The 27,099-nt window shown below is 44.9% G+C and overlaps 1 protein-coding gene and 1 long non-coding RNA gene across 2 annotated transcripts in view; one reads left to right on the top strand and one right to left on the bottom strand.

Moving 5' to 3' along the window:
* The window catches only part of WDR1 (WD repeat domain 1), a 36,924-nt gene extending 18,650 nt beyond the window's left edge, over positions 1-18,274 (bottom strand). Inside the window, exons 1-4 of the mRNA XM_038399245.2 lie at positions 17,835-18,274; positions 17,315-17,436; positions 11,231-11,321; positions 2,008-2,155 (exon numbers count right to left, since the gene is read on the bottom strand). Of these exons, the coding sequence (XP_038255173.1) occupies positions 2,008-2,155; positions 11,231-11,321; positions 17,315-17,436; positions 17,835-17,850 (377 nt within the window). The 5' untranslated portion in view covers positions 17,851-18,274. The remainder of the gene's footprint in view (positions 1-2,007; positions 2,156-11,230; positions 11,322-17,314; positions 17,437-17,834) is intronic.
* Positions 12,223-15,212, top strand: LOC122459694. The gene is made up of 2 exons (XR_006280542.1): positions 12,223-12,614; positions 14,524-15,212. It is a non-coding gene; the product is annotated as an uncharacterized LOC122459694 (long non-coding RNA).
* Positions 18,275-27,099: the final 8,825 nt, after the last annotated feature.

Raw genomic sequence — 27,099 nt, 5'->3', positions numbered from 1 at the left:
GTGACAGTGGACGAGAAGCTGGATATGAGTCAGCAGTGTGCCCTTGTTGCCAAGAAGGCCAATGGCATTTTGGGATGTATAAGTAGGGGCATAGCGAGCAGATCGAGGGACGTGATCGTTCCCCTCTATTCGACACTGGTGAGGCCTCATCTGGAGTACTGTGTCCAGTTTTGGGCCCCACACTACAAGAAGGATGTGGATAAATTGGAAAGAGTACAGCGAAGGGCAACAAAAATGATTAGGGGTCTAGAGCACATGACTTATGAGGAGAGGCTGAGGGAGCTGGGATTGTTTAGTCTGCAGAAGAGAAGAATGAGGGGGGATTTGATAGCTGCTTTCAACTACCTGAAAGGGGGTTTCAAAGAGGATGGCTCTAGACTGTTCTCAATGGTAGCAGATGACAGAACGAGGAGTAATGGTCTCAAGTTGCAATGGGGGAGGTTTAGATTGGATATTAGGAAAAACTTTTTCACTAAGAGGGTGGTGAAACACTGGAATGCGTTACCTAGGGAGGTGGTAGAATCTCCTTCCTTAGAGGTTTTTAAGGTCAGGCTTGACAAAGCCCTGGCTAGGATGATTTAACTGGGACTTGGTCCTGCTTTGAGCAGGGGGTTGGACTAGATGACCTTCTGGGGTCCCTTCCAACCCTGATATTCTATGATTCTATGATCAACCAGACACCAGTCAGGCAGCAGCAGCAGCGACAAAAACACAGCCAATGCTGTACTGCCCTTGGGCATCGGGGGGTGGGGGTGGGGAGGAAAGGGAAAAAAAAAAAAGATTTGGTGCTTCTGCCCTGCGGGGAACACTAGGGCTCAGGGCTTTTGGGGGGGAGGAGGAGAAGAAAGAGGGAGGGGGGAGAGCTGTAGTTTCAGCCACACTGCTCCATTTCCAGCTTCAGCCCCAGCGCTCCCCACATAGCTAAACCCCTGTTGTGCTCCCTGCTGAAACTGGGAGTAGAGCCATGGGGCACCCTCCCATGGGACAGAGACCAGGGATAGAGCTGCAGAGCTGAAGCCCTGAGCCCCAGTGCTCCCTCTGCGTCCAATGCCCTGCTCTGATGCTCCAACAGGTCAGAAGTCCTGACCTCTCCACACCCTTGCCTGGAACCCTGAACTCCCCATCCTGCAGTTGCAACCCCCCCCCAGTGGTTGAAGTTGGTAATGTCTTGTTCAGAGTTGCGAACAACCTCCATTCCCAAGGTGTCCATAACTGAGGTTCTACTGTACCAACCACTTGTTCAGAACAGTAATTAGTCTTAAGATACAGTATACGGCCTATGCCTGGATGCCACTCTTGCTGGATTTGGTCCCCATCTTCACAGGTCTGCCAACCTTTTGTACTAGCAAGCGTACACATGTATCTGATTGAAGCTATACAACAGGCACCTCTAGCCTGACAGACAAGATGCAACTGGTGGTGAATTATGTTCTTATTGCACTTAACTGCCTCCCAAATCTAGTTGTGCTCATGTGGAACATGCAAATATAAAAGTGTGATTCTCTCTCCCCAACAACACATTTTGTATAACATTAAAATTTAAGATCCCTGCGGTTCTCCCTGCTAAACAACCCCCCCTCCTCCAAAAAACAAGAAAACCACCATACCCTCTGAACAAAACAGGCAATCTTGAATTGATTGTATGCAGTGTTGTAACCATGTCGGTCCGAGAATTAGCGAGACATAGTGGGGGAGGCAGTATCTTTTATTGGTCCATCTCACCCACTTGTCTCCCTAATCTTGAATTGCTACCATTTAAGGAAGGGGGAAAAAAAAGGTAGTATGCTCTAGAAAGGTCTATTTTAATGGGATTCTGCTTCCCCAGTGAATAAGCTACACACAGTTCCGCAGCTGTCAAATGCTATGTAAAGAATGTTGCTACTAAACATGAATCTAGAAGTCTAAACAAGGAGTGCAACACACATTTCTCTTAGAGGAGCTGAGAGCTTTCTCCATCACTGATTTTGTTAGGACACAATAGTTTACAGTAGATTGAGAATTACTCACTTCTCCCTGCCTTCCCCCACAGCGGCAAGCCTCTTGCTGTCTTCAGTCCAGGCAATATCTTTTATTTTTCCTGCAAATGGCTGATATTCATACTTCAGTAGGTGTTCCTTCTGTGTGGTATCCCAAATTCTAAGCTTTCCAGAGACATCTGCCATAACACAATAGTACATAAGTATCACTGTTCCAGCAAGTATCAAATAGTCACGTCTCAGCAATCTGTCACAGTAAAAATTTTCAGCCTTACTGATTGCTAGTGCTAAAAACCTACCATCATATGCCATTATAAAGACTAAGATTCCTAAATAAAACTGAATCCAATAAGCATTAGAAATTGGAGCTCTTTAAAATCATATATTCAAAGTTCAGCATGCAGAATTGATGATTACAGGTGCGTCTGAGGTAGGAACAGATCTGCTGTGTGAATGAGAATCAGGCATTTGTGCAAATATGACCCTGTAGGTCTCCAACCACAAGCATAAATACCTGGCCTACTCTGTGCATACAGAACTTAAAATGCACATGTACGAAGTTTAAAAGCTGGATTGCTACCTAAAGGTCAAATAAGTGCATTCAACAATCGTTGGTGATCCCTCGAAACTGAGGATGATGGACAATCCAGGAAAGACAATTTAAAGTTATGAGAGTCTGCTGATAGCTGAGGAGGCCTATTCCAGAACCACAGACTCTTCCACATTGCAGACATTTCCAAGCAGATGGCTGAGCTGGGATGGTGGTTTGAGCCCTGGCCTGCTTGGTCAATCCCATTATTCAACAACAGAAATGTAATGACAGGCAAGGGATACAAGTTTATCTTTTTTAGACCAGAGGTCTCATTTATGCTTAATATTCTGAGCATGCATTGTCGATTGCCTTGAATCAATTACCACCTCTTCAGAATACTAGAGAGGTGTGGAACACGCTTCAATTCAGAGGAAATACTGTGGTATTGGTAGTCACAAGATGGGACGCTCTGTATCTTGGGGGAACACCCTACAACTGCATGTTCATTTTTATAAAATGATTGTGTGGTATCCAATGCAAAGTTTGCCATGTTGGGCGTCTTTGGAAGGCTAATGATGCACTAAGCATGGTTGTTATAGTAATTGTTACAGTAACGTTATAGGTTATAATTTCATGTATATAGTTATAAGGCTGAAAATGTATCTTCATGGCTTAAAGCAAGCACAGGCAAAAAGCTTTCCAAGAACAGAGAGGCAGTTAACACCTCATCAGGGCAGGTATGGGACAAACCCAGGCCAGCCTCACAGGAACAAAGGACGTTGGCCTAGGCAGCAACAAAAGTTAAGACTCTCGAGGGAGTCATCCCTCTTCCTTTGGAACTGCAATGAGGTAATGCTTACCTGACTCTGAAGGGGGTTCTGGGGGGAAGCACAATGCCAAGAGGGAAGAAAGGCCATGATAAAACGGAGAGTATCAGAAGAGTAGCCTTATTAGTCTGTATTCACAGAAACAGCAAGGAGTCTGGTGGCACCTTAAAGACCAAACATTTATTTGGGCATAAGCTTTCGTTGGTAAAAAACCCACTTCTTCAGAGGCATGGAAGAAGTGGATTTTTTTTAAACCCATGAAAGCTTATGCCCAAATAAATGTTTGGTCTTTAAGGTGCCACAGTCATTGTTTTTTTGATAAAAGGGACAGACATTTGCCATGCGCTCTCTCTTCTGCCTACATCTACAGACACCACACACCAAGCAACTGAAGTGCTGATCAAAGGGGAGACCCTGGCTGAAGAGCAACCAGCCAGCCTGTGGTGAGAAGTATCTAAGTTTGTTAAGATCAGCTGAGAATGCATTTTGTTTATTTCATTTGACCAAATCTGACTTATGTTTTGATTTATAGTCACTTGAAATCGATCTTTATAGTTAATACATTTGTTTATTCTATTTGAATCAGTGCATTTGGTTTGAAGTGTCAGAGATTCCCCTTGGGATAACAAGCCTGGGATATCAATTTCATTGTTAAATTGACAAACTCTCAGAAGCTTGCAACGTCCAGCGGACATAACTGGGCACTGCAAGACTAAGGTTTCTAGGGATGTGTCTGGGACTGGTGATATTGACTAGTGTCATTAGGTTGCACAATCCAAGGAGCAGCTTACATGCCAGAGGTTGCGCATGAACAGCCCAGGAGTGGGGTTCTCACAGCAGAGCAGGGTAAGGCTGGCTCCCAGAGTCAAGGATTGGAGTGACCTAGCAGATCACCGGTCCAGATAACACCAGAGGGGAATATCACAAGAAGAATATTTTGTAATTCAGACAGCGTTAGTCTTTTGTAATATAAAAAACGCACAAAATAGATTAGGCCTTTAAAAAAGGCAGTTTGAAAGAGTTTGCATATTAATCTATTCCACCCAGCAGAATTCAGGCTTGTGTATTTAAAGTTCTGGGGTCCTCTTCAATACAGTATCTGGTCCCTCACAACACCCATAACGTGAGGTAGGGATTTATTATCCCTATTTTACAGATAGGGAAAGAGGCACCAGGTGGATTAAGTGGGTTTTTTTTTTTTTTTTTGGAAGAACACCTAGAAGTTTGTTATTGAACCTGGATTCAAACCCATTATTCCCAAGTCCCAGTCCTGTACCCTTCCCACTGAAGTATCACTTGACGACAACAACATCTACGTTAGCATTTTGTTATTTCTCTACTGCTATACTAGCAATGGTAGGAACACTAGCATAAGAAGTGTGCAGGCCTCTGTGCTCCAGGTTATGCAATTCAGCTCAGCAATATCTAGGGAGAAAATGCAGGCACAGATGTTTCTCATAGTGATATTTAAGACTTAATGCACAATTGCTTCAAATTTAAAAAAAAGTTTTGTTCCTAAACAAAAAAAAAAAGGAGGTTAAAGGTTAAATGTATAATTTTGATCTGTGTTCAGTGGAGTGGTAAGTTACTTATAAGTTATGCCCCAAAAAAAGTTTCAGGGGAAGACTTTTGATACTCAGTGTTTGAGTATGTGGTAGGATGGACGATGGCTCAGATGCCCCTGCTAGCACACTCACTTAATAATGATCTGTGCTTAGCAGCAGCTTCTCCAACCAGACCACAACTGAGGAAAAATGCAGCACTGATCTCAGTGGGGGGGGGGGGGGGGGGGGGGAAGAACGGACCTCACACACTACTGTTCAGAGTCCCTCAGAGTGGAATTTTATATGTCCAATGCCCTGCCTATTAACAAGAATAAAGTAGACGGGCACTTGGGCAAAGTGAAGTATCAGCATAGAACAAACCCAAGAGTGCTGGGTTTGGGGCAGGGGGACACCCCACACAATATTTTAAAAGGAATCAGTTTGACAAACACATGGACTGAAAGCCAGGAAAAACCATGCCTTTCATACAGACTATTTTATAAGGCTGCACCCTACCGCTCTGTGCTCAAAAAGATATGTGCAAAGCTTGGGATATGCATGGGGGGGGGGGGGGAGAGAAGAATCACTGAAAACTTCCCCCAAATTCAAGACTCTCCATTTTATCTTTCAAAATGGCAGAGAGGATTTAGGTGGTCCCACTCAGATTTTTGCAGAGTTGTGCCCCATTCAACATGGCTGTACGAGTGCGCTCTCATAGCAGGTCCATAGTGGCTCTTCTATTTAGGAGCCGAGAGTATGTACAAAGAATATGCACACCCAATGTTCTGTGGAACCTGGCTTCATGGAACCTCCCTGTGCACAGCTCAGCTTTAAGGAAAAAGCTGGCAGAACCTCTGCAAAGGACCTGGAGATCCGAGGTTAGATCCAAAGCCATGGAGTGGTTCTACAGCCATAACCCTGCCTGTGAGATCTTGGCAGTGCTGTGTGGCTATTCAGGAACTTTGCTGGAGCCAGGATTCCAGCCTGGAGCAGACTTCATCTTGCAGACTCCGGAAGTCAATCTGGCATGTGTTCACATTTGGAAGGTTTTATTCTCAACCAAACAGGTTGGGAACTTATTTAAAAATAAATAAGACGACAAGTTAGGTGCCTGAATTCAAGTTAAAACGTTTCCTACTTGTCAATATAGCCACCATGAAAGTGTTATGTAATTTTCTTTAAAGAGATTTTTAAAGTACTTGTAGTTTATTAATATTTATTCTCCAACACTTACCATCTTTAAAGTTTCCTTTATTGATTTTTGTCCTTTCATCTGACTATCATCATCAATTCTCTAATGGAGCATGGCATTAATGTAGGTTTGTGTCCTTGTTTATACAACAGTATCAAAAATAAATTATAGTTTCTGCCAAGAAGCCAGATGAGGCAGCAAGGGCGTCGTTTAGTGTAGACTCTCAAAGTTTTCACAGAATCTTTACACAAGAAGAGTTTGAGAATCAGCATTCTTTCCCTGCTAAGCTGCTGCAGTGAAAGCTGCAGTTCAGTTTACAGCACTGAGAGATCAGGCCAGCAACAAGGAAAATGAGAACCTTTTTGTGTGCATGAGTGAGAGAGAAAGACAGACAGAGAGAGACACACACAGACACACACACCAGTGGCAGAATTTCATTTTAAAGGCAGAGAATTTGACACCATATTTACAGCTTAGAGAACTTGTAAAGGGCAAAAACCAAAATTAAGAATTCCACAGTTCACTCCTAATGCTGATGCACATACAAAGCATTCACTATAGCTAAAAGGACCATTTATAATAAGTTAATGAACTTGTACATAGACATAAACTCCCAGGAGTTTGCCTGGGAGTTCGCCTGGAGTGAGCCCAGTGAGGCTTACATCTTGCCAACGTCTCTGAGGAAGCTCATAGTAGGTAGGTGATATGGAAGGGGGGGGGGGGGGGGGGTTCAGCTGTTGTGACCTGCACTGGATGTGCCATGTTTGTCTTTCTTCCACAGGACAGAAGCGACTTTGTCTGTACAAAGTGCAAGCTGGTCTCCATATTGGAAGAGAAGATTGAAGGTCTGGAGCAACAGGCAACGACCCTGCGTTGTATACGAGAGACTGAGGATTTTCTGGACCAAACTCAGGATAGCCTTCTAGGGGCACAAAGCTCTAAAGATATAGAGCAGGTTGCACAGAGGAGCCAAGAGGCCAGTGAAGAAGCTTGGCAACATGTGACCTCCAGAAGAGGTAAGCGGAATGTCCGGGTTCCAGTAACACAGACACAGGTAACTAACCGCTTTCATGTTCTCTCCACAGGTACCATTGCGGAGAGTGGACCAGATGATATGTCTGGGGGGAGAAAGCAGAAGGAGACCCCGCTGGTTGGGAGGCATGAGATGCGATGTCCTGAGGTTGGGGGTTCCACGACCACCACTCCCAAGAGGAGAAGGCGGGTGGTGGTGGTCGGGGACTCTCTCCTCCGGGGGACTGAGTCATCTATCTGCCGCCCTGACCGGGAAAACTGAGAAGTCTGCTGCTTGCCAGGGGCTAAGATTCGTGATGTGACGGAGAGACTGCCGAGACTCATCAAGCCCTCGGATCGCTACCCCTTCCTGCTTCTCCACGTGGGCACCAATGATACTGCCAAGAATGACCTTGAGCGGATCACTGCGGACTACGTGGCTCTGGGAAGAAGGATAAAGGAGTTGGAGGCGCAAGTGGTGTTCTCGTCCATCCTCCCCGTGGAAGGAAAAGGCCTGGGTAGGGACCGTCGAATCGTGGAGGTCAACGAATGGCTACGCAGGTGGTGTCGGAGAGAAGGCTTTGGATTCTTTGACCATGGGATGGTGTTCCATGAAGGAGGAGTGCTGGGCAGAGACGGGCTCCATCTTACGAAGAGAGGGAAGAACATCTTTGCCAGCAGGCTGGCTAACCTAGTGAGGAGGGCTTTAAACTAGGTTCACCGGGGGAAGGAGACCAAAGCCCTGAGGTAAGTGGGAAAGCGGGATACCGGGAGGAAGCACAGGCAGGAATGTCTGTGAGGGGAGGGCTCCTGCCTCATACTGGGAATGAGGGGCGATCAACAGGTTATCTCAAGTGCTTATATACAAATGCACAAAGCCTTGGAAACAAGCAGGGAGAACTGGAGGTCCTGGTGATGTCAAGGAATTATGACGTGATTGGAATAACAGAGACTTGGTGGGATAACTCACATGACTGGAGTACAGTCATGGATGGTTATAAACTGTTCAGGAAGGACAGGCAGGGCAGAAAAGGTGGGGGAGTAGCACTGTATGTAAGGGAGCAGTATGACTGCTCAGAGCTCCGGTACGAAACTGTGGAAAAACCTGAGTGTCTCTGGATTAAGTTTAGAAGTGTGTGCAACAAGAGTGATGTCATGGTGGGAGTCTGCTATAGACCACCGGACCAGGGGGATGAGGTGGATGAGGCTTTCTTCCGGCAACTCACGGAAGCTACTAGATCGCATGCCCTGATTCTCATGGGGGACTTTAATTTTCCTGATATCTGCTGGGAGAGCAATACAGCGGTGCATAGACAATCCAGGAAGTTTTTGGAAAGCGTAGGGGACAATTTCCTGGTGCAAGTGCTAGGGGAGCCAACTAGGGGGAGCGCTTTTCTTGACCTGCTGCTCACAAACCGGGTAGAATTAGTGGGAGAAGCAAAAGTGGATGGGAATCTGGGAGGCAGTGACCATGAGTTGGTTGAGTTCAGGATCCTGACGCAGGGAAGAAAGGTAAGCAGCAGGATACGGACCCTGGACTTCAGGAAAGCAGACTTTGACTCCCTCAGGGAACAGATGGCCAGGATCCCCTGGGGGACTAACATGAAAGGGAAGGGAGTCCAGGAGAGCTGGCTGTATTTCAAGGAATCCCTGTTGAGGTTACAGGGACAAACCATCCCGATGAGTCGAAAGAATAGTAAATATGGCAGGCGACCAGCTTGGCTTAATGGTGAAATCCTAGCGGATCTTAAACATAAAAAAGAAGCTTACAAGAAGTGGAAGGTTGGACATATGACCAGGGAAGAGTATAAAAATATTGCTCGGGCATGTAGGAAAGATATCAGGAGGGCCAAATCGCACCTGGAGCTGCAGCTAGCAAGAGATGTCAACAGTAACAAGAAGGGTTTCTTCAGGTATGTTGGCAACAAGAAGAAAGCCAAGGAAAGTGTGGGCCCCTTACTGAATGAGGGAGGCAAGCTAGTGACAGAGGATGTGGAAAAAGCTAATGTACTCAATGCTTTTTTTGCCTCTGTTTTCACTAACAAGGTCAGCTCCCAGACTGCTGTGCTGGGCATCACAAAATGGGGAAGAGATGGCCAGCCCTCTGTAGAGATAGAGGTGGTTAGGGACTATTTAGAAAAGCTGGACGTGCACAAGTCCATGGGGCCGGACGAATTGCATCCGAGAGTGCTGAGGGAATTGGCGGCTGTGATTGCAGAGCCCTTGGCCATTATCTTTGAAAACTCGTGGCGAACGGGGGAAGTCCCGGATGACTGGAAAAAGGCTAATGTAGTGCCCATCTTTAAAAAAGGGAAGAAGGAGGATCCTGGGAACTACAGGCCGGTCAGCCTCACCTCAGTCCCTGGAAAAATCATGGAGCAGGTCCTCAAAGAATCAATCCTGAAGCACTTAGAGGAGAGGAAAGTGATCAGGAACAGTCAGCATGGATTCACCAAGGGAAGGTCATGCCTGACTAATCTAATCGCCTTTTATGATGAGATTACTGGTTCTGTGGATGAAGGGAAAGCAGTGGATGTATTGTTTCTTGACTTTAGCAAAGCTTTTGACACGGTCTCCCACAGCATTCTTGTCAGCAAGTTAAGGAAGTATGGGCTGGATGAATGCACTATAAGGTGGGTAGAAAGCTGGCTAGATTGTCGGGCTCAACGGGTAGTGATCAATGGCTCCATGTCTAGTTGGCAGCCGGTGTCAAGTGGAGTGCCCCAGGGGTCGGTCCTGGGGCCCGTTTTGTTCAATATCTTCATAAATGATCTGGAGGATGGTGTGGATTGCACTCTCAGCAAATTTGCGGATGATACTAAACTGGGAGGAGTGGTAGATACGCTGGAGGGGAGGGATAGGATACAGAAGGACCTAGACAAATTGGAGGATTGGGCCAAAAGAAATCTAATGAGGTTCAATAAGGATAAGTGCAGGGTCCTGCACTTAGGATGGAAGAATCCAATGCACCGCTACAGACTAGGGACCGAATGGCTCGGCAGCAGTTCTGCGGAAAAGGACCTAGGGGTGACAGTGGACGAGAAGCTGGATATGAGTCAGCAGTGTGCCCTTGTTGCCAAGAAGGCCAATGGCATTTTGGGATGTATAAGTAGGGGCATAGCGAGCAGATCGAGGGACGTGATCGTTCCCCTCTATTCGACACTGGTGAGGCCTCATCTGGAGTACTGTGTCCAGTTTTGGGCCCCACACTACAAGAAGGATGTGGATAAATTGGAAAGAGTACAGCGAAGGGCAACAAAAATGATTAGGGGTCTAGAGCACATGACTTACGAGGAGAGGCTGAGGGAGCTGGGATTGTTTAGTCTGCAGAAGAGAAGAATGAGGGGGGATTTGATAGCTGCTTTCAACTACCTGAAAGGGGGTTTCAAAGAGGATGGCTCTAGACTGTTCTCAATGGTAGCAGATGACAGAACGAGGAGTAATGGTCTCAAGTTGCAATGGGGGAGGTTTAGATTGGATATTAGGAAAAACTTTTTCACTAAGAGGGTGGTGAAACACTGGAATGCGTTACCTAGGGAGGTGGTAGAATCTCCTTCCTTAGAGGTTTTTAAGTCAGGCTTGACAAAGCCCTGGCTAGGATGATTTAACTGGGACTTGGTCCTGCTTTGAGCAGGGGGTTTGGACTAGATGACCTTCTGGGGTCCCTTCCAACCCTGATATTCTATGATTCTATGATAAAAATAAGTTTAGAGTAGAGTATATTAATTTAAATCCAAAATTTAATTTTAAGAAGTATCACTTCAAAAAGAAATGCACTACACTGTTTCCTGGTGGGGGAGGAATAGCTCAGTGGTTTGAGCACCAGCTTGTTTAAACCCAGCATTGTGAGTTCAATCCCTGAGGGGGCCGTTTAGGGATTGGGGCAAAATTGGGGATTGGTCCTGCTTTGAGCAGGGGGTTGGACTAGATGACCTCCTGGTCCCTTCCAAACCTGAGATTCTATGATACTCCATGAGGAGACAAGTTTAATATTAATGGCACATGGTTAGGAAAAATATACTTATTTTTGTTACAGCTTTGTTAAATATGATCAAGCTGTATACCTGAAGTCTGCGCCACTAAGTTTTACCTAAGCATTTTAACAGTCCTGTCCCATAGCTCATACCAGAATGTGTTTGATACTTTACCTCCAGATGCTATGTAGAATCCACTGGGAGCATATTTGGCAACCACAACTTGATGGGCATGCTCAGTATAGATATCAGCAATTGCTGGATTCTACAGATGAAACAGAATTAAAAAAAAGTTACAAGAGGACATTGTGAATTTTAGAGAAAAGAGAATCAAAACGGTTTTAAAGCTGAGACATTGGAAATACTTAAATCCCATGTATAATAAAGAGGAAGGGAAAACAAAAGTAAAACATGCCGCTGATCAGTGGGAACTTACTGTTTAGCATGACAAACAATACAGAGTATAACATGGCTGCTGTTGTGATAAGTAATATCCCCACTGGCCAATCATACAATAGCGTAATTCCCAAGATACCTGTACACAATACTGGAGGTTGGCAACTCATTGACTGATAAAGACTAAGTTGCCCTGGAATGCAGAGAGAAAGGGCTCCAGAACAGGAATCAAGATAAAAGCACTTAAATATACAGAACTGTATAGAAAGATAGTTGGTGAGAGAAGAACATAATGTTCCACTTTGTAGAGTACTAAGCATGTAAAAGTTACTTCAGTAAAACATGCCTATAAAGCCTTTGAACAAAAAGGTTAGACAACCCCTTGCTTAGCAAGACATATGCACCTGTAGTTTCTGATGTATTAATACTGTAAGTCTTCACTGCTAGAACTAGAGACATTTTACAAGAGTTGCATCAGCAGGCACAGGAGATTACTTAGTAAGTCAATGTGGATTGAAATGTCTGTCTTTTGGGGAAGCTAATTTATAAGCAGCTTTCCCCGAACGGATTTCAATAGAAGGGCTAGTATAGAAAAAAGTTATTCCTATGATCAAATAGGAAAATTGGGATGCAGAAAGAGTTGCATCAGTGACTATCAAGACATTACAATTATAGCTTTTATGCTTCTCTTTGGAGAGGTCTTCAAACTCCATAGCAGAAGAGACACTTAGGTCATTCAATACATGCTCAGATGCCTCAAAATTCAACACTCATTCATTCACTGACTCAGTTTTGTGGTTAATGACTGAGGAGCTCTATCATCCAGACCACATCAAGGAGAGTGCCATCAAAACACAAGAGATAAGAGGTACTGGTCTATATTTGTTATTGCATGTCATAACATTTATTCCACAGAGTTATGACTCTTCAAGTGCAGCATACCAACTAAATTAATTCTTTTTGGACTGTTGTTCTGCAATTTATCAGTTCATCTTTCATCTCCAAAACAACTTGTGTTGTTTGGTCAAAAGGAAAGAAGCGTGGATGAAATTGTTTTGATGCTGTAATTCATAAACAAACGTTTGACTGCATCATAAAATCACTAAGTAATATTGTATGATTCGATCATGTGCTCAGGAGAAACTGGACTGTTACAGAATAGGTACTCGCAAAAAGAAAAGGAGTACTTGTGGCACCTTAGAGACTAACAAATTTATTAGAGCATAAGCTTTCGTGAGCTACAGCTCACTTCATCGGATGCATTTGGTGGAAAAAACAGAGGAGAGATTTATATACACACACACACACACACACACACACACACACACACACAGAGAACATGAAACAATGGGTTTATCATACACACTGTAAGGAGAGTGATCACTTAAGATAAGCCATCACCAACAGCAGGGGGGGGGGAAGGAGGAAAACCTTTCATGGTGACAAGCAGGTAGGCTAATTCCAGCAGTTAACAAGAATATCAGAGGAACAGTGGGGGGTGGGGTGGGAGGGAGAAATACCATGGGGAAATAGTTTTACTTTGTGTAATGACTCATCCATTCCCAGTCTCTATTCAAGCCTAAGTTAATTGTATCCAGTTTGCAAATTAATTCCAATTCAGCAGTCTCTCGGAGTCTGTTTTTGAAGCTTTTTTGTTGAAGTATAGCCACTCTTAGGTCTGTGATCGAGTGACCAGAGAGATTGAAGTGTTCTCCAACTGGTTTTTGAATGTTATAATACTTGACGTCTGATTTGTGTCCATTCATTCTTTTACGTAGAGACTGTCCAGTTTGGCCAATGTACATGGCAGAGGGGCATTGCTGGCACATGATGGCATATATCACATTGGTAGATGCGCAGGTGAACGAGCCTCTGATAGTGTGGCTGATGTGATTAGGCCCTATGATGGTTTCCCCTGAATAGATATGTGGACAGAGTTGGCAACGGGCTTTGTTGCAAGGATAGGTTCCTGGGTTAGTGGTTCTGTTGTGTGGTGTGTGGTTGCTGGTGAGTATTTGCTTCAGATTGGGGGGCTGTCTGTAAGCAAGGACTGGTCTGTCTCCCAAGATCTGAGAGAGCGATGGCTCGTCCTTCAGGATAGGTTGTAGATCCTTGATGATGCGTTGGAGGGGTTTTAGTTGGGGGCTGAAGGTGATGGCTAGTGGCGTTCTGTTGTTTTCTTTGTTGGGCCTGTCCTGTAGTAGGTGACTTCTGGGTACTCTTCTGGCTCTGTCAATCTGTTTCTTCACTTCAGCAGGTGGGTACTGTAGTTGTAGGAATGCATGATAGAGATCTTGTAGGTGTTTGTCTCTGTCTGAGGGGTTGGAGCAAATGCGGTTATATCGTAGCGCTTGGCTGTAGACAATGGATCGAGTGGTATGATCTGGATGAAAGCTAGAGGCATGTAGGTAGGAATAGCGGTCAGTAGGTTTCCGATATAGGGTGGTGTTTATGTGACCATCGCTTATTAGCACCGTAGTGTCCAGGAAGTGGATCTCTTGTGTGGACTGGTCCAGGCTGAGGTTGATGGTGGGATGGAAATTGTTGAAATCATGGTGGAATTCCTCAAGAGCTTCTTTTCCATGGGTCCAGATGATGAAGATGTCATCAATGTAGCGCAAGTAGAGTAGGGGCATTAGGGAACGAGAGCTGAGGAAGCGTTGTTCTAAGTCAGCCATAAAAATGTTGGCATACTGTGGGGCCATGCGGGTACCCATCGCAGTGCCGCTGATTTGAAGGTATACATTGTCACCAAATGTGAAATAGTTATGGGTCAGGACAAAGTCACAATGAAAGGTTTTCCTCCTTCCCCCCCTGCTGTTGGTGATGGCTTATCTTAAGTGATCACTCTCCTTACAGTGTGTATGATAAACCCATTGTTTCATGTTCTCTGTGTGTGTGTATATAAATCTCTCCTCTGTTTTTTCCACCAAATGCATCCGATGAAGTGAGCTGTAGCTCACGAAAGCTTATGCTCTAATAAATTTGTTAGTCTTTAAGGTGCCACAAGTACTCCTTTTCTTTTTGCGAATACAGACTAACACGGCTGCTACTCTGAAACCTGAGAATAGGTACTCTGTATTAGGAAGCTTGCAGGCTTTTTACCAGGAAAAGGTCTTGCTCTTGCCAGTACCATCAGTCTCTCAGAGATGCAGTGTAGCAAGCAAGGGTAAGCTTTTCAATTTCTGGTTGAGTGCACTTCTAGCTCTGGCAAGTCAGAAATTATTGCACTATCAAGAGTCACCCAATTCCCTGCCACTCTCCATTTTGCCGGGTGATTGAATTTAAGTAAGCAAAACATGATAGGTCAAGTAAGTTCCTATTCCTCTCTATTGTAGTTTCATCTATAAGTTCAGGAGGCTCTCTGTATACTGCACTCTATTATCATGAGTGGTTCCTGTTTTATAGCAGAGTTACAACAGCTCACTGAAGCTAAGTGGATAAAAACTGGACTTAAGGGGCACTGAATTTAAGACAGTCAAGCTTCTGTTTTTTTTTTTTTAAAGCTTACTGCTGTTAAAGATTATGAATGCCAAACAAAGTAGTCTTTTTTACAATTTATTTTCTTTGTATATTTAATAGCACTATTTTCCCCAATTACAGTCAGTCAGTTCCCTAATTTGCATGCATCTTTCACCCAACAGGGAAGAGCAAAATATTTATTTAGAATTAGAAGTTATGACAGGATCAGAAAAATTAGGACTGGAATGAATGGAAATTCAGGGGCAGGTACAGTATCTAACACCATCATTAACTCATTTTGAGGAGGACCAGCTGGCAGGAAAAGGAGGGAGGGACATGTTCAAGACAAAAAAACCCCCAAAAAAACAAACACAGAATTCATTGAGCTAATGTGGCCCTTACACGTATACCAGAGCTGCTTAGGATAGCTCGGAACTCAAACTGCCTCAGACTTTGCAGGAAGAGGGACCCATATGGAAGTAAAATATTCATGAGATATCAGATCTTCTAAGTATCACTGATCCCTCCTGCCTTAGCAGTGCTTTTCCAACACATCCAAGACTTCAATGTACTGAATCAAGTTTTGGACTTCTCTGTCATAGCTAAGAGACCATCCTCATCAGCCCTCAAGTACTTCACTCAGATCAATGGATTTGTAAGACGTGAATGACCTGTCTGGTTTATTGGCTAGGATGAAGTAGTCCCAGGTGGAATTGGGAGAGTTATTCGATTGTACAGGAGAAACATGTAGTATTCTCCAAGGGTCTGTCTCTTGTTTGTGTGGAGATGAGGGTAGAGTTGTTTGTCTAGGCTTCCCTATTTTTGATGGGGAGTGTTTCAGAGTCGAAGTCAATAAGTAGTACAGGCACAGTCCTTTATTAGGGAGAGGATTATTTCCATTTAATAATACTATTAAATTGAACCAAAGACTATGATGCATGCTTTGTGACATTAAAACTGACTATTGAAACAAATTTTGTAACAGGCTGCAGTCAGCTGATAACTACCAGAAGACTCAACCCCTGCCTGCCAGTTTACTCTTACTTTTATAACATACAGAAAGATTTAGGCATTAAGTTTAATGTTATGACTAAATCAACTGGCTCAGATATATTTCTGTGCATCTGTCATACTACATTATTTTACCTTCTTAGCTGAAACTTTTGGTATCAAGAAGACTGGGACATTTTTGCTGTTGTGGTCATTTAGCCAAGATGTGGGACCACAACTATGTTGAAACATTAAAACTAGAGTCCAAGGGAGTTTTTTTTTTTTTTAAAAACAAGAAACTTAACATTTAAAAAAAAAAATAGAACCAAATACTAAATTGTTTTCAACATTATGGAAGGCACTTTCAGCACACTGGCAGCTAGATAAGAGATTTGGATATACCCAACAAAGGGGGAGGGGGAGCAGAAATCCAGGAGAACCACTGTCAGAGAAAAGAAAAGGAGTACTTGTGGCACCTTAGAGCATAAGCTTTCATGAGCTACAGCTCACTTCATCGGATGCATTCTACTCTGAAAAACTGTCAGACAAACATATTGTCATGGAAAGCTGTAAATTCCAAGGATCTATAGTCTTCCCACCTGTAATGGTTTTTTCCCCTCAGAAACAAAAGTTTACATTACATTAAAGGGAAAGAAGGGGGAAAGGAAGGAGAATAGGGTGAAGAGTCTCATTTTCCAGTAGTGAAAATACATTTACCATTTTAAAGACTATACTGAATCTGGAGCCCTACAGAATAAGACAACAGCTCTACAAGTCAGCTTTCACATGCATTTCAATAGAATGCAATCTTTGCAGCCTGATTATTACCATTTAAATGGCACATTCTTACATGGTGATCATCAGTGAACTGTGAACAAACAACCTACTGAACATACCCGTTTTATATATTTCATTCATATGTAGGTATTAGATAAACTTTCAGTACAATAACAGAGCTGTTTTCATTTTTCAAATGCAACAGAGTAAGCTACACAGCACTGGATTCGACTTGTAAGATTGTGTTTTCTCCAAGAAGACAGCTTAGCCCAGCAAGTGGGGGTATTTATTAACTTAATAAATCTATTTTAATGGATCCCTAGGCCCCATAATATACCTATTTGTATTACCATATTAACAGGCCCAAGCAGAACACGAAATACCAATCGCATCCTAAATTCTAAAGAAAGGGAGGAGACTACACAGATTTTGCAGAGATTTTCTACAGATTTCTGTAGTCTCCTCCCTGCCCACAATTTTATGATCGAGTCATACACCCTCCTTTCTTTACCACAGATATATCTGACCTCAATAGAAATCCCAAAGTATCAGAAACTAGCCATTATGGGAGAGCAGCTGGAAAAAACGAGAAGAAATTCACATGAAACAAACAAAAACTGTAGAATACATTACATCAATGTTTCTGATGACGACACATTTTCCATTGGTATACAGAAAGTTGTTGCCCTTGGGATCCCCTCCAATAATTTTGGAGACACCTCTTTCAACCTGGGGGAGGCTGGCAAACACTTTTTCTACAAAAAGAAGAAAATACAGAGAGACGGGGATATGGAGCACCACCAGCAAACGCCTTCCAGAAGGCAAGTCAACCCGCCCCAGGGTCTGCGGCGAAATAGTCACTTGTTGCTGCCCCCAAAGCCCGGGACACTCCGCAGCCGGCGCAAGCCGGGCGATCCACCCTGGAGCGGCGCGGGGGGGTCCCCGGCGAGCGAGCCTAGCGCGGACCCAGGCACCGCCCGGGGCAGCGGCAGCGGCAGCGCAGGAACGGCCGGAGCCCGAGCAGGCGGCGCCGGAGCCATTGACTCGGCTCCGGGCGCGCCGCTCCCCGAGCCCGTCGCCGCCGGGGCGGGCAGCCACACGAAGGCGGCTCCCTGCGGGGCACGGGAAGCAGCCGGGCGCCCCCCGCACTTACTGCTCTCGAACGGCATCTTCGCCCACTTGTTCCCGCGGCCAGGGGCAGGCGACGCGCTCGGGTCCCAGGCGGCGGCGGCGGCGGCCCAGCCTCTCTCTGCTCCCGCTCCGGCCTCAGCCCCAAGCTGCAAAGCAGGAAGCGCCCGCCGAGCTCGCCGCTACTCCCCTGCTTTGACCATATATAGTCAACTCTGCGCTCGCCGAGGAGCGGCGGCCGCTCCCCACCGCCGCGAGCCCGCGCCCCACGCCCCGCCCCGGAAATGCCGTTGGCTCGCGCCAGCCGCGGCCGGCCCCGCCCCAGTCTGAGCGCGCGCGCGACCGAGTAAGAGAGCGGGGGAGAGCCTTGGCCCGCTCTCGGCGTCAGGCCTGGGAGCTGCCTCGCCTTCTGCGCATGCTCGCGCCCTCCGGGCGGTCCTGTGGCGCCTGCGCGGAGGAGTGAGCGAAAGGGGAAGCTGTGGGGGGGGGTTGTGCTCAGCGTGCCCTGTCTCAGCCGGGCCGGGCAGGGAAAAAAGGGAGCGCTAGCTAGGGGGCGGGGGGGGGGGGGGAAGGCAGAGGGGAGGAGGAGCCGCCGCCGCCGCCGCCGCGGGGGGCTGAGGCGTGGGAGGAGAGACGCTGCAGTGAGGGGGGCTGGGGGTTGAGGGCGGGAGGAGGAGGAGCTGGGGCTGAGGGGATGGGGCTGTGTAGTGTGGGGCCGAGGGAGGAGGTGGGGCTGTGTAGCGTGGGGATGGGGAGGAAGGCGGGGGGGCATTGGGGGCTGTGAGAAGACAGGCGAGCAGGAGTTGATGGGGGCAAGGAGCGGATAAAGGAGGTTAGGACTGAGAAGCAGAGTGTGGGAGGGGATGGAGGGTAGCCCACATCAGGCGTGGGCACAGTGGGGAGGGGTCAGGAGTGGGGATAGAGAGCAGGCAGAGGTGGTTGCTGGGATAAACTGGAGCTAGTGAGAGTGGTTGTAGAGAAGGGGTGGAGCTGGTCAGGCCTGGGTGCAAGATGGCAGAGCAGATCTCAGGTGAGTGAAAGAAGATGGTGGAGCAGACTTAGGCAGGATGAGAGAGGATTGATGAAGGAGGAGGTTGGGTAGAGGGTGAAGCAGATCAGTAGGGAATATGAGAATGGAGGAGGAAAGAAGGATCTACTCCTAGAAGCTACTTTAGCTGGTCTACAGTCCTGCTCTGCTTACTTCTGCCCTCAGTGAACTCGGAGTCATTGCTGAGCTACACAACATAGGTGATACATGGATTTTGTTCTGAAAATTACTGCTTTATGGGCACAACCGTGCTTGTTATAACTTAGAAGAAGGTGCCAGCACAAAAACCCAGATATAGTTGTAGTGAACACAGGAATTTAATCACTTGAATGTGCTCCTTTCACCATACCCCAGACCACTGAAGAAATGAAGCCCCTTCTAACTCTGGGTGGTCTCCTACAGGGGTGCTAAGTAGCTGAGTCATACTTGCAATTAGACTTTTCTGGGTAGTAAACCTTAGCTGAGCCCTAAAACCCATCAGACTTCCATGCTGTTCTCATTTTTGAAGGCTATAAGGTGGACTACAAGGTGGATAGAAAGTTGGCTAGATTGTCGGGCTCAATGGGTAGTGATCAATGGCTCCATGTCTAGTTGGCAGCCGGTATCAAGTGGTGTGCCCCAAGGGTTGGTGCTCGGGCTGGTTTTGTTCAATATCTTCATAAATGATCTGGAGGATGGTGTGGATTGCATCCTCAGCAAGTTTGCAGATGACACTAAACCGGGAGGAGTGGTAGAAATGCTGGAGGGTAGGGATAGAATACAGAGGGACCTAGACAAATTAGAGGATTGGGCCAAAAGAAATCTGATGAGGTTCAACAAGGGCAAGTGCAGAGTCCTGCACTTAGGACGGAAGAATCCCATGCACTGCTACAGACTAGGGTCCGAATGGCTAGGCAGCAGTTCTGCAGAAAGGACCTAGGGGTTACAGTGGACGAGAAGCTGTATATGAGTCAACAGTGTGCCGTTGTTGCCAAGAAGGCCAGTGGCATTTTGGGATGTATAAGTAGGGGCATTGCCAGCAGATCGAGGGACGTGATCTTTTGCCTCTATTCGACATTGGTGAGGCCTCATTTGGAGTACTGAGTCCAGTTTTGGGCCTTACACTACAAGAAGGATGTGGAAAAATTGGAAAACGTCCAGCGGAGGGCAACAAAAATGATTAGGGGTTTGGGGCACATGATTTACAAAGAGAGGCTGAGGGGACTGGAGTTATTTAATCTGCAGAAGAGAAGAGTGAGGGGGAATTTGATAGCTGCTTTCAACTACCTGAAAGGGGGTTCCAAAGAGGATAGATCTGGACTGTTCTCAGTGGTAGCAGATGACGGAACAAGGAGGAATGGTCTCAAGTTGCAGTGGGGGAGGTTTAGATTGGATATTAGGAAAAACTTTTTCACTAAGAGGGTGGTGAAACACTGGAATGCATTACCTAGGGAGGTGGTGGAATCTCCTTCCTTAGAAGTTTTTAAGGTCAGGCTTGACAAAGCCCTGGCGGGGATGATTTAGTTGGGGATTGGCCCTGCTTTGAGCAGGGGATTGGACTAGATGACCTCCTGAGGTCTCTTCCAACCCTGATATTCTATGATTCTGTCTCCAGTTTTTATCTGCATTTTTATGTGCCCTCCCACCCCCATCATGGTAGTGTTTGAATGCCTCACAACCAATGAAGTTTTCTTCAGAATATTCCTGAGATTTAGGGAAGTAGAATTATCCATTTATTTCATAAACAGATGGAGAACTGGCTCCGAGAGAACTGACTGCCCAAAGATATACAGGAAGTCTGTATTAGAGGCAGAACTTGAACACAGACCTGAGGCCCAGTCCAGTGCCTTCAACACACGACCATCTTTCCTATCATTTTGAGAGTAGGAGTGTGGGAGGAGGCACAGGGAACTGACTGAACTCCACTTTGTGAGGCAAACAAACCGAATAAAGCAAAATGTATGCTGGGGAACATCGAAAGCACAAAGAATCAGCATTTCTGTGGCTACATTTGAAGCAGGGACTTTTGTAGCAACCACACCTAAAAGAGTAGATAATTAGACTATTAGCATGATGCATTATTCTTTTTAGAGATTCATATGTTATCTTGCATGGATAGGACAGCTGGTCCCTTGGATGAGTCCCAAATATCGATCTGGGCCGCCAGCTGTTTTAATCCACCCCTCAAGCTTCCGCTGGGGAGCGGGGTTTGGGGCTGTTCCACGCAGCTCCCGGAAGCAGCGGCATGGCCCCCTTCCGGCTTCTATGTGTAGGGGCAGCCAGGGCGCTCCACTCTGCACACTGCTCCTGCCCCAAGTGCTGTGGCCAAAGTGAGCTGCAGGGGCGGTGCCTGTGGATGGGGCAGCATGCAGAGCTGCCTGGCAGAGCCTCTGCATAGGAGCCGGAGAAGGGACATGCTACTGCTTCCGAGAACTGCTTGAGGTAAGCACTGGCCAGAGCCTACACCCCTGAGCCTCCCCCCTGCCCCAGCCCTGATCCTCCTCCGAACCCCTCGGTGCCAGCCCAGAGCACCCTCCTACACCCCAAACTCCTCATCCCCAGCCCCACCCCACAGCCCGCACCCCCAGCCGGAGCCTGCACCCCGACCCAGCTGGAGTCCGCACCCCACCCCTCTGCCCCAGCCCGGAACCCACCCTGAAATCCTCATTTTTGGCCCCACCCCAGAGTCTGCACCCCCTAACCAGAGCACTCGCCCTCTCCCATACCCCAACCCCAATTTTCTGAGCATTCATGGCCTGCCATATAATTCCTAATCTCAGATGTGGCCCTTGGGCCAAAAAGTTTGCCCACCCCGACTTAGAATATGGTTTAGATAAGATGTGATTTTTGGTGTCAATTGGCTTCAGTTGGAGTTCCGGCTAGAGTTGGAAATATTAGGAAATATTTTTCCCCATGAAAATTTTCATTTTGTTTTTCTAATTTTTTCTACACAAATTTTGAGAAAATTGTTGATATCTTTATTCCTCCCTCACAAATTTTTCCATTTCGTCAGTGATTTTTCAGTGAAAATTTTTCACTCAGCTCTAGTTGTGGGTGCTCAGCACCTCTCAGGAGGGAAAAATTGAGAGAAGTCCAAGCTTTTGAATATTTTGAAAATATATGCTTTAATGGCTTTTTCTCAGGCCTGTGCGGACACTGAGCTGTAGCATTTGCGTCATCTTTGAAAGCATGATCATACAGTAACAACTTTAACATCCATGAAGTCTTTTTAGAGAAAAAGGAAATTAATCATAATAATTCCCAGTTTATTGACTACAAATGTGCATGCTGCTTTGCAAAGTAGATAGTGCTGCATTCCCTACCACAGAAGGCTTATAGACGCCCTAATTCTGTGAACATGCTTACCTTTAAGCATGTGATATCAAAGGGACTGACTACTCACATACTTAAAGATAAGCAGCCATGCAAGTGTTTGCAGGACTGGGGCTTATGTAAAACAAAAACAGATTGGAGCATTTGGGAATTTTTTGGGAGAGCATGGAAGACAGACCTGGGAATGGGTTATTATAAAGAATGTCTAGAATGTTAACTACATAGCATTCACTATCTGCCCTGAGGAAGAGCTCTGTGTAAACCTGAAAGCTTATATCTGTCCCCAGTAGAAATTGGGCCAATAAAATAAATTACCTTACACAAGTTGTCTCAATGTGGGGGATGTGAGGGATATTCCCAAACCTGAGCCATTCTTTTTAGGTGACAGACCTGAGGAACTGTCCCAAATTGAGGTATAATAGAATCATAGAAAAAACTGTCCCTGATTGAGGTATCATAGAAAAAACTTTTTCATTAGGAGGGTGGTGAAGCACTGGAATGTGTTACCTAGGGAAGTGGTGGAATCTCCTTCCTTTGAGGTTTTTAAGGTCAGGCTTGACAAACCCTGGCTGGGATGATTTAGTTGGGGATTGGTCCTGCTTTGAGCAGAGTGTTGGACTTGATGACCTCCTGAGGTTCCTTCCAACCCTGATATTCTATGAACATTGGAGGAGGTTTTGGAACAAATTGATAAACTAAACAGTAATGAGTCATGAGGACCAGATGGTATTCACGCAAGAGTTCTGAAGGAACTCAAATGTGAAATTGCAGGACTACTAACTGTAGTCTGTAACCTATTGTTTATATCAGCTTCTGTACCAAATGACTGGAGGATAGCTAATATGATGCCAATTTTTAAAAAGGGCTCCAGAGGTGACCCCGGCAATTACAGGCCAGTAAGCCTGACTTCAGTACCAAGCAAACTGGTTGAAACTATAGTAAAGAACAAAATTGTCACATACATAGATGAACATAATTTGTTGGGGGAATAGTCAACATGCTTTTTGTAAAGGGAAATCGTGCCTCACTAATCTACTAGAATTCTTTGAGGGGTCAACAAGCATGAGGACAAGGGGGATCTAGTGGATATAGTATACTTAGATTTTCAGAAAGCCTTGACAGAGTCCCTCACCAAAGGCTCTTAAGCAAAGTTAGCTGTCATGGGATAAGAGGGAAGGTTCTCTCATGGATTGTTAACTGATTAAAAGATAGGAAACAAAGGGGTAGGAATAAAAGTTTTCAGAATGGAGGGAGGTAAATAGTGGTGTCCCCGAGGGGTCTGTTCTGGGCCCAGTCCTATTCAACATCTTCATAAATTATCTGGGAAAAGAGGTAAACAGTGAGCTGACAAAATTTGCAGATGATACAAAACTACTCAAGGTAGTTAAGTCCCAGGAAGACTGCAAGGAGTTACAAAAGGATCTCTCAAAACTGGGTGACTGGGCAACAAAATGGCATATGAAATTCAATGTTGATAAATGCAAAGTAATGCATATTGGAAAACATAATCCCAACTATACATATGAAATGATGGGGTCTAAATTAGCTATTACCACTCAAGAAAGAGATCTTGGAGTCATTGTGGATAGTTCTCTGAAAATATCCACTCAATATGCAGTGGAAGTCAAAAAAGCAAACAGAATGTTGGGAATCATTAAGAAAAGGATAAATAAAACAGAAAATATTGCCTCTATATAAATCCATAGTATGCCCACATCTTGAAAACTGCATGCAGATGTGGTTGCCCCATCTCAAAAAAGATACTTTGGAATTGGAAAAGGTTCAGAAAAGGGCAACAAAAATGATTAAGGGTATGGAACAGCTGCTGTATGAGGAGAGATTAATAAGACTGACTTTTCAGCTTGGAAAAGAGACGACTAAGGGAGGATATGATAGAGGTCTATAAAATCATGACTAGTGTGGAGAAGGTAAATAAGGAAGTGTTATTTACTCCTTTTCATAACACAAGAACTAGGGGCCACCATATGAAATTGATAGGCAGCATGTTTAAAAGCAGCCCCCAAGCAAACAAACAAAAATGGAGTAGGAAGTTTGATATAAGGGATTTATTAGTTTATAATGGGGCTAATTTACAATATCTATTGGTCCAATAAAAGATATTAACTCATCCACGTTGTCTCTTTCATATCCTGGGACCAGCACAGCTATAACACTGCAAATACCTGATAGTTGCTCTTATGACTAATTTCCAAAAGTTGCTAATGCAATGGAAGATAGGCACTTCAAATGCAAATACAACAACATTAAAAACTAAAAAAAAAAAATCTTGCATTGTGCCTTGAAATTAATTGGATTCTTGTTCTGATAGACTTCTATGAATCTATGAATCTACTTCTAAGGGGACACAGTGGGAATGTGGAATCTAGGTTCAATGAAAAGGAACAGGGCAGAGTATTGTAAACATACAGGTGATACTGGAGTCTAAAACATATAAAGGGTTCCTCTAATGGACTCATGCAAATATTAAACAGGAGGATTGGCAACATGAAACTTGTTAGACTAAGTCATAAACATACAGCTAAGGGTAGCATAAAATCACTCCTTTACCTGTAAAGGGTTAAGAAGCTCAGATAACTTGGTTGGCACCTGACCAAAAGGACCAATAACGGGAGAAGATACTTTCAAATCTGTGGGGGAAGGTTTTTGTTTTGTGTTTCTGTGTGTTCTCTCGGGAGGCAGAGAGGCACCAGATCAGGGAAATCCATCTCCTCCAAACAATCCTGAAACGAGTCTCTGATACTACAAAAAGTGTAAGTAAGCAAGATGTGTGAGGTTCTTTTGGTTTAGCTTGTGAATTTTCCCTGTGCTAAGAGGGAGGGTTATCCCTGGTTTTTGTAACTTTAAAGTTTTGCCTAGAGGGGAATCCTCTATGTTTTGAATCTGATTACCCTGTAAAGTCATCTTCCATTCTGATTTTACAGAGGTGCTTCTTTACTTTTTTTCTTTATAATAAAATTCTGTTTTTTAAGAATCTGATTGGTTTTTCGTGTCCTAAAAACCCAAGGGCCTGGTTTGTGCTCACCTGGTTTACCTATTTGGTTGGTAGATTATTCTCAAGTCTCCCCAGGAAAGGGGGTGAAGGAGCTTGGGGGGATTTTAGGGAAACAGGAACTTCAAGTGTTTCTTTTTCTGAATCTTTGTCTAACTCACTTGGTGGTGGCAGCAGTACCCATCCAAGGACAAGGAAGGATTTGTGCCTTGGGAAGTTTTTAACCTAAGTGGATAGAAATAAGCTTAGGGAGTCTTTCATGCGGGTCCCTACATCTGTACCCCAGAGTTCAGAGTGGGGAGAGAACCCTGACACTAAGTATAGGTCTACACTTAACGTGCTGTAGCGGCACAGATGCACTGTTGCAACTGTGCTGCTGTAGTGCATTACTGTAGACAGGAGGGGTTTTCCCATCAGCGTAGATAATCCATCTTCCCAAGAGGTGGTAGCTGATGGAAGTATTCTTCTGTCGATCTAGTGCTGTCTACATGGTGATCTAGGTTATCTTAACAATGCTGCTCAGGGGTGTGGATTTTTCACACCCCTGACCTCTAGTTAAACTGACCTAATTTTCTATAGATGATAAGGCCTAAGATTAGGGTGAAATCTTGGCTCCACTGAAATCAAAGGCAAAACATCCATTGACTTCAGTAGATCAGAATGTCATGCCATTCTTGACCTTGCTGCAACTGCTTAGCACAATGCAGCTGGTCAAAAAGGCCCTAAATTGGAAAATGGACCTGACAAATCTGAGCCTTGCAGATTCTCCCTGACTAAGAGAATGTTCAGGTGGCATAGAGCCACAAGAGTGGAGCCTATACCAAAACTCTCCTAGCCCCTAGCTCAGGCAGTATGGTCAGATGAAAGGTGGTGTAACTGGTGAATCCCCTCTTCTGTGTGTTTTCCCTGGCTGCTGAAATGGGCCTTGGGGGCCATAGATAGCCAGTGTAAAGCAGAACAGCCTTGAAACTTTATGCTGAAAACTAGACTGTTGGTCACCTTGGTACATGCCAAACTGCAACACTCACTGGTCTGGAGCTAGGATCTTGACCAACATGTTTAGTTTCAATTGGCCAAGTCTAAATCTAAACATTGTGTAGCACTTTAATCACATACTCACACCTTCTTGTCAAATGTTGGTAATGGGCCTTCCTGATTATCGCTACAAAAGGTTTTTTTTTCTCCTGCTGATAATAGCTTACCTTAACGGATCACTCTCTTTATAGTGGGTATGGCAACATCCATTTTTTCATGTTCTCTGTGAATATATATATCTTCCTACTGTATTTTCCACGGCATGCATCTGATGAAGTAGGTTTTAGCCCACGAAAGCTTATGCTTAAGTAAATTTGTTAGTCTCTAAGGTGCCACAAGTACTCCTCATTCTTTTTGCTGATACAGACTAATACGGCTACTGCTCTGAAACCTGTCACTGATGGGTATGAAATTAGTTATAGCCTCTCAGGAGAAAGATCTGGGTGTCATTGTCAATAGCAGCTTACTTAAGACCTCTGTAAGGCTCTAGGCTATTTTAAGAAAAGGAAAGGATATAGATAATATAGAAAACATAACACCATTGTATATATTAAGGGCATGTTTTCACCAGGAACACTGCATTCGGTTTTGGACATCAAGATATTTAGCAGAGGTAATAGTCCATAAAAATATGACAAGAGTAATTAGAGGCACAGGAAGGAGTCTAAATATAAATTGAGCTTAAAATGCATAGGACTACAAGAGAAAATAAATTATATTCCTCTAGAATTTAAGATTATAAATTGTCCTATAATTCAAAAACAAGGGAACAGTCATTAAAGGGGCAATTGATTTTAAAATGATAAAAGAAGCACTGGAGAATTGATCCCTGGAATTCTCTGCCATAGGATAATATTGAGGCAAATGCCTTAGTAAGATTCGGCT

This window comes from Dermochelys coriacea, chromosome 4 (assembly GCF_009764565.3).
Source record: "Dermochelys coriacea isolate rDerCor1 chromosome 4, rDerCor1.pri.v4, whole genome shotgun sequence".
Taxonomy (NCBI): Eukaryota; Metazoa; Chordata; order Testudines; family Dermochelyidae; genus Dermochelys; species Dermochelys coriacea.
This window is presented reverse-complemented; position numbering and strand designations above follow the sequence as displayed.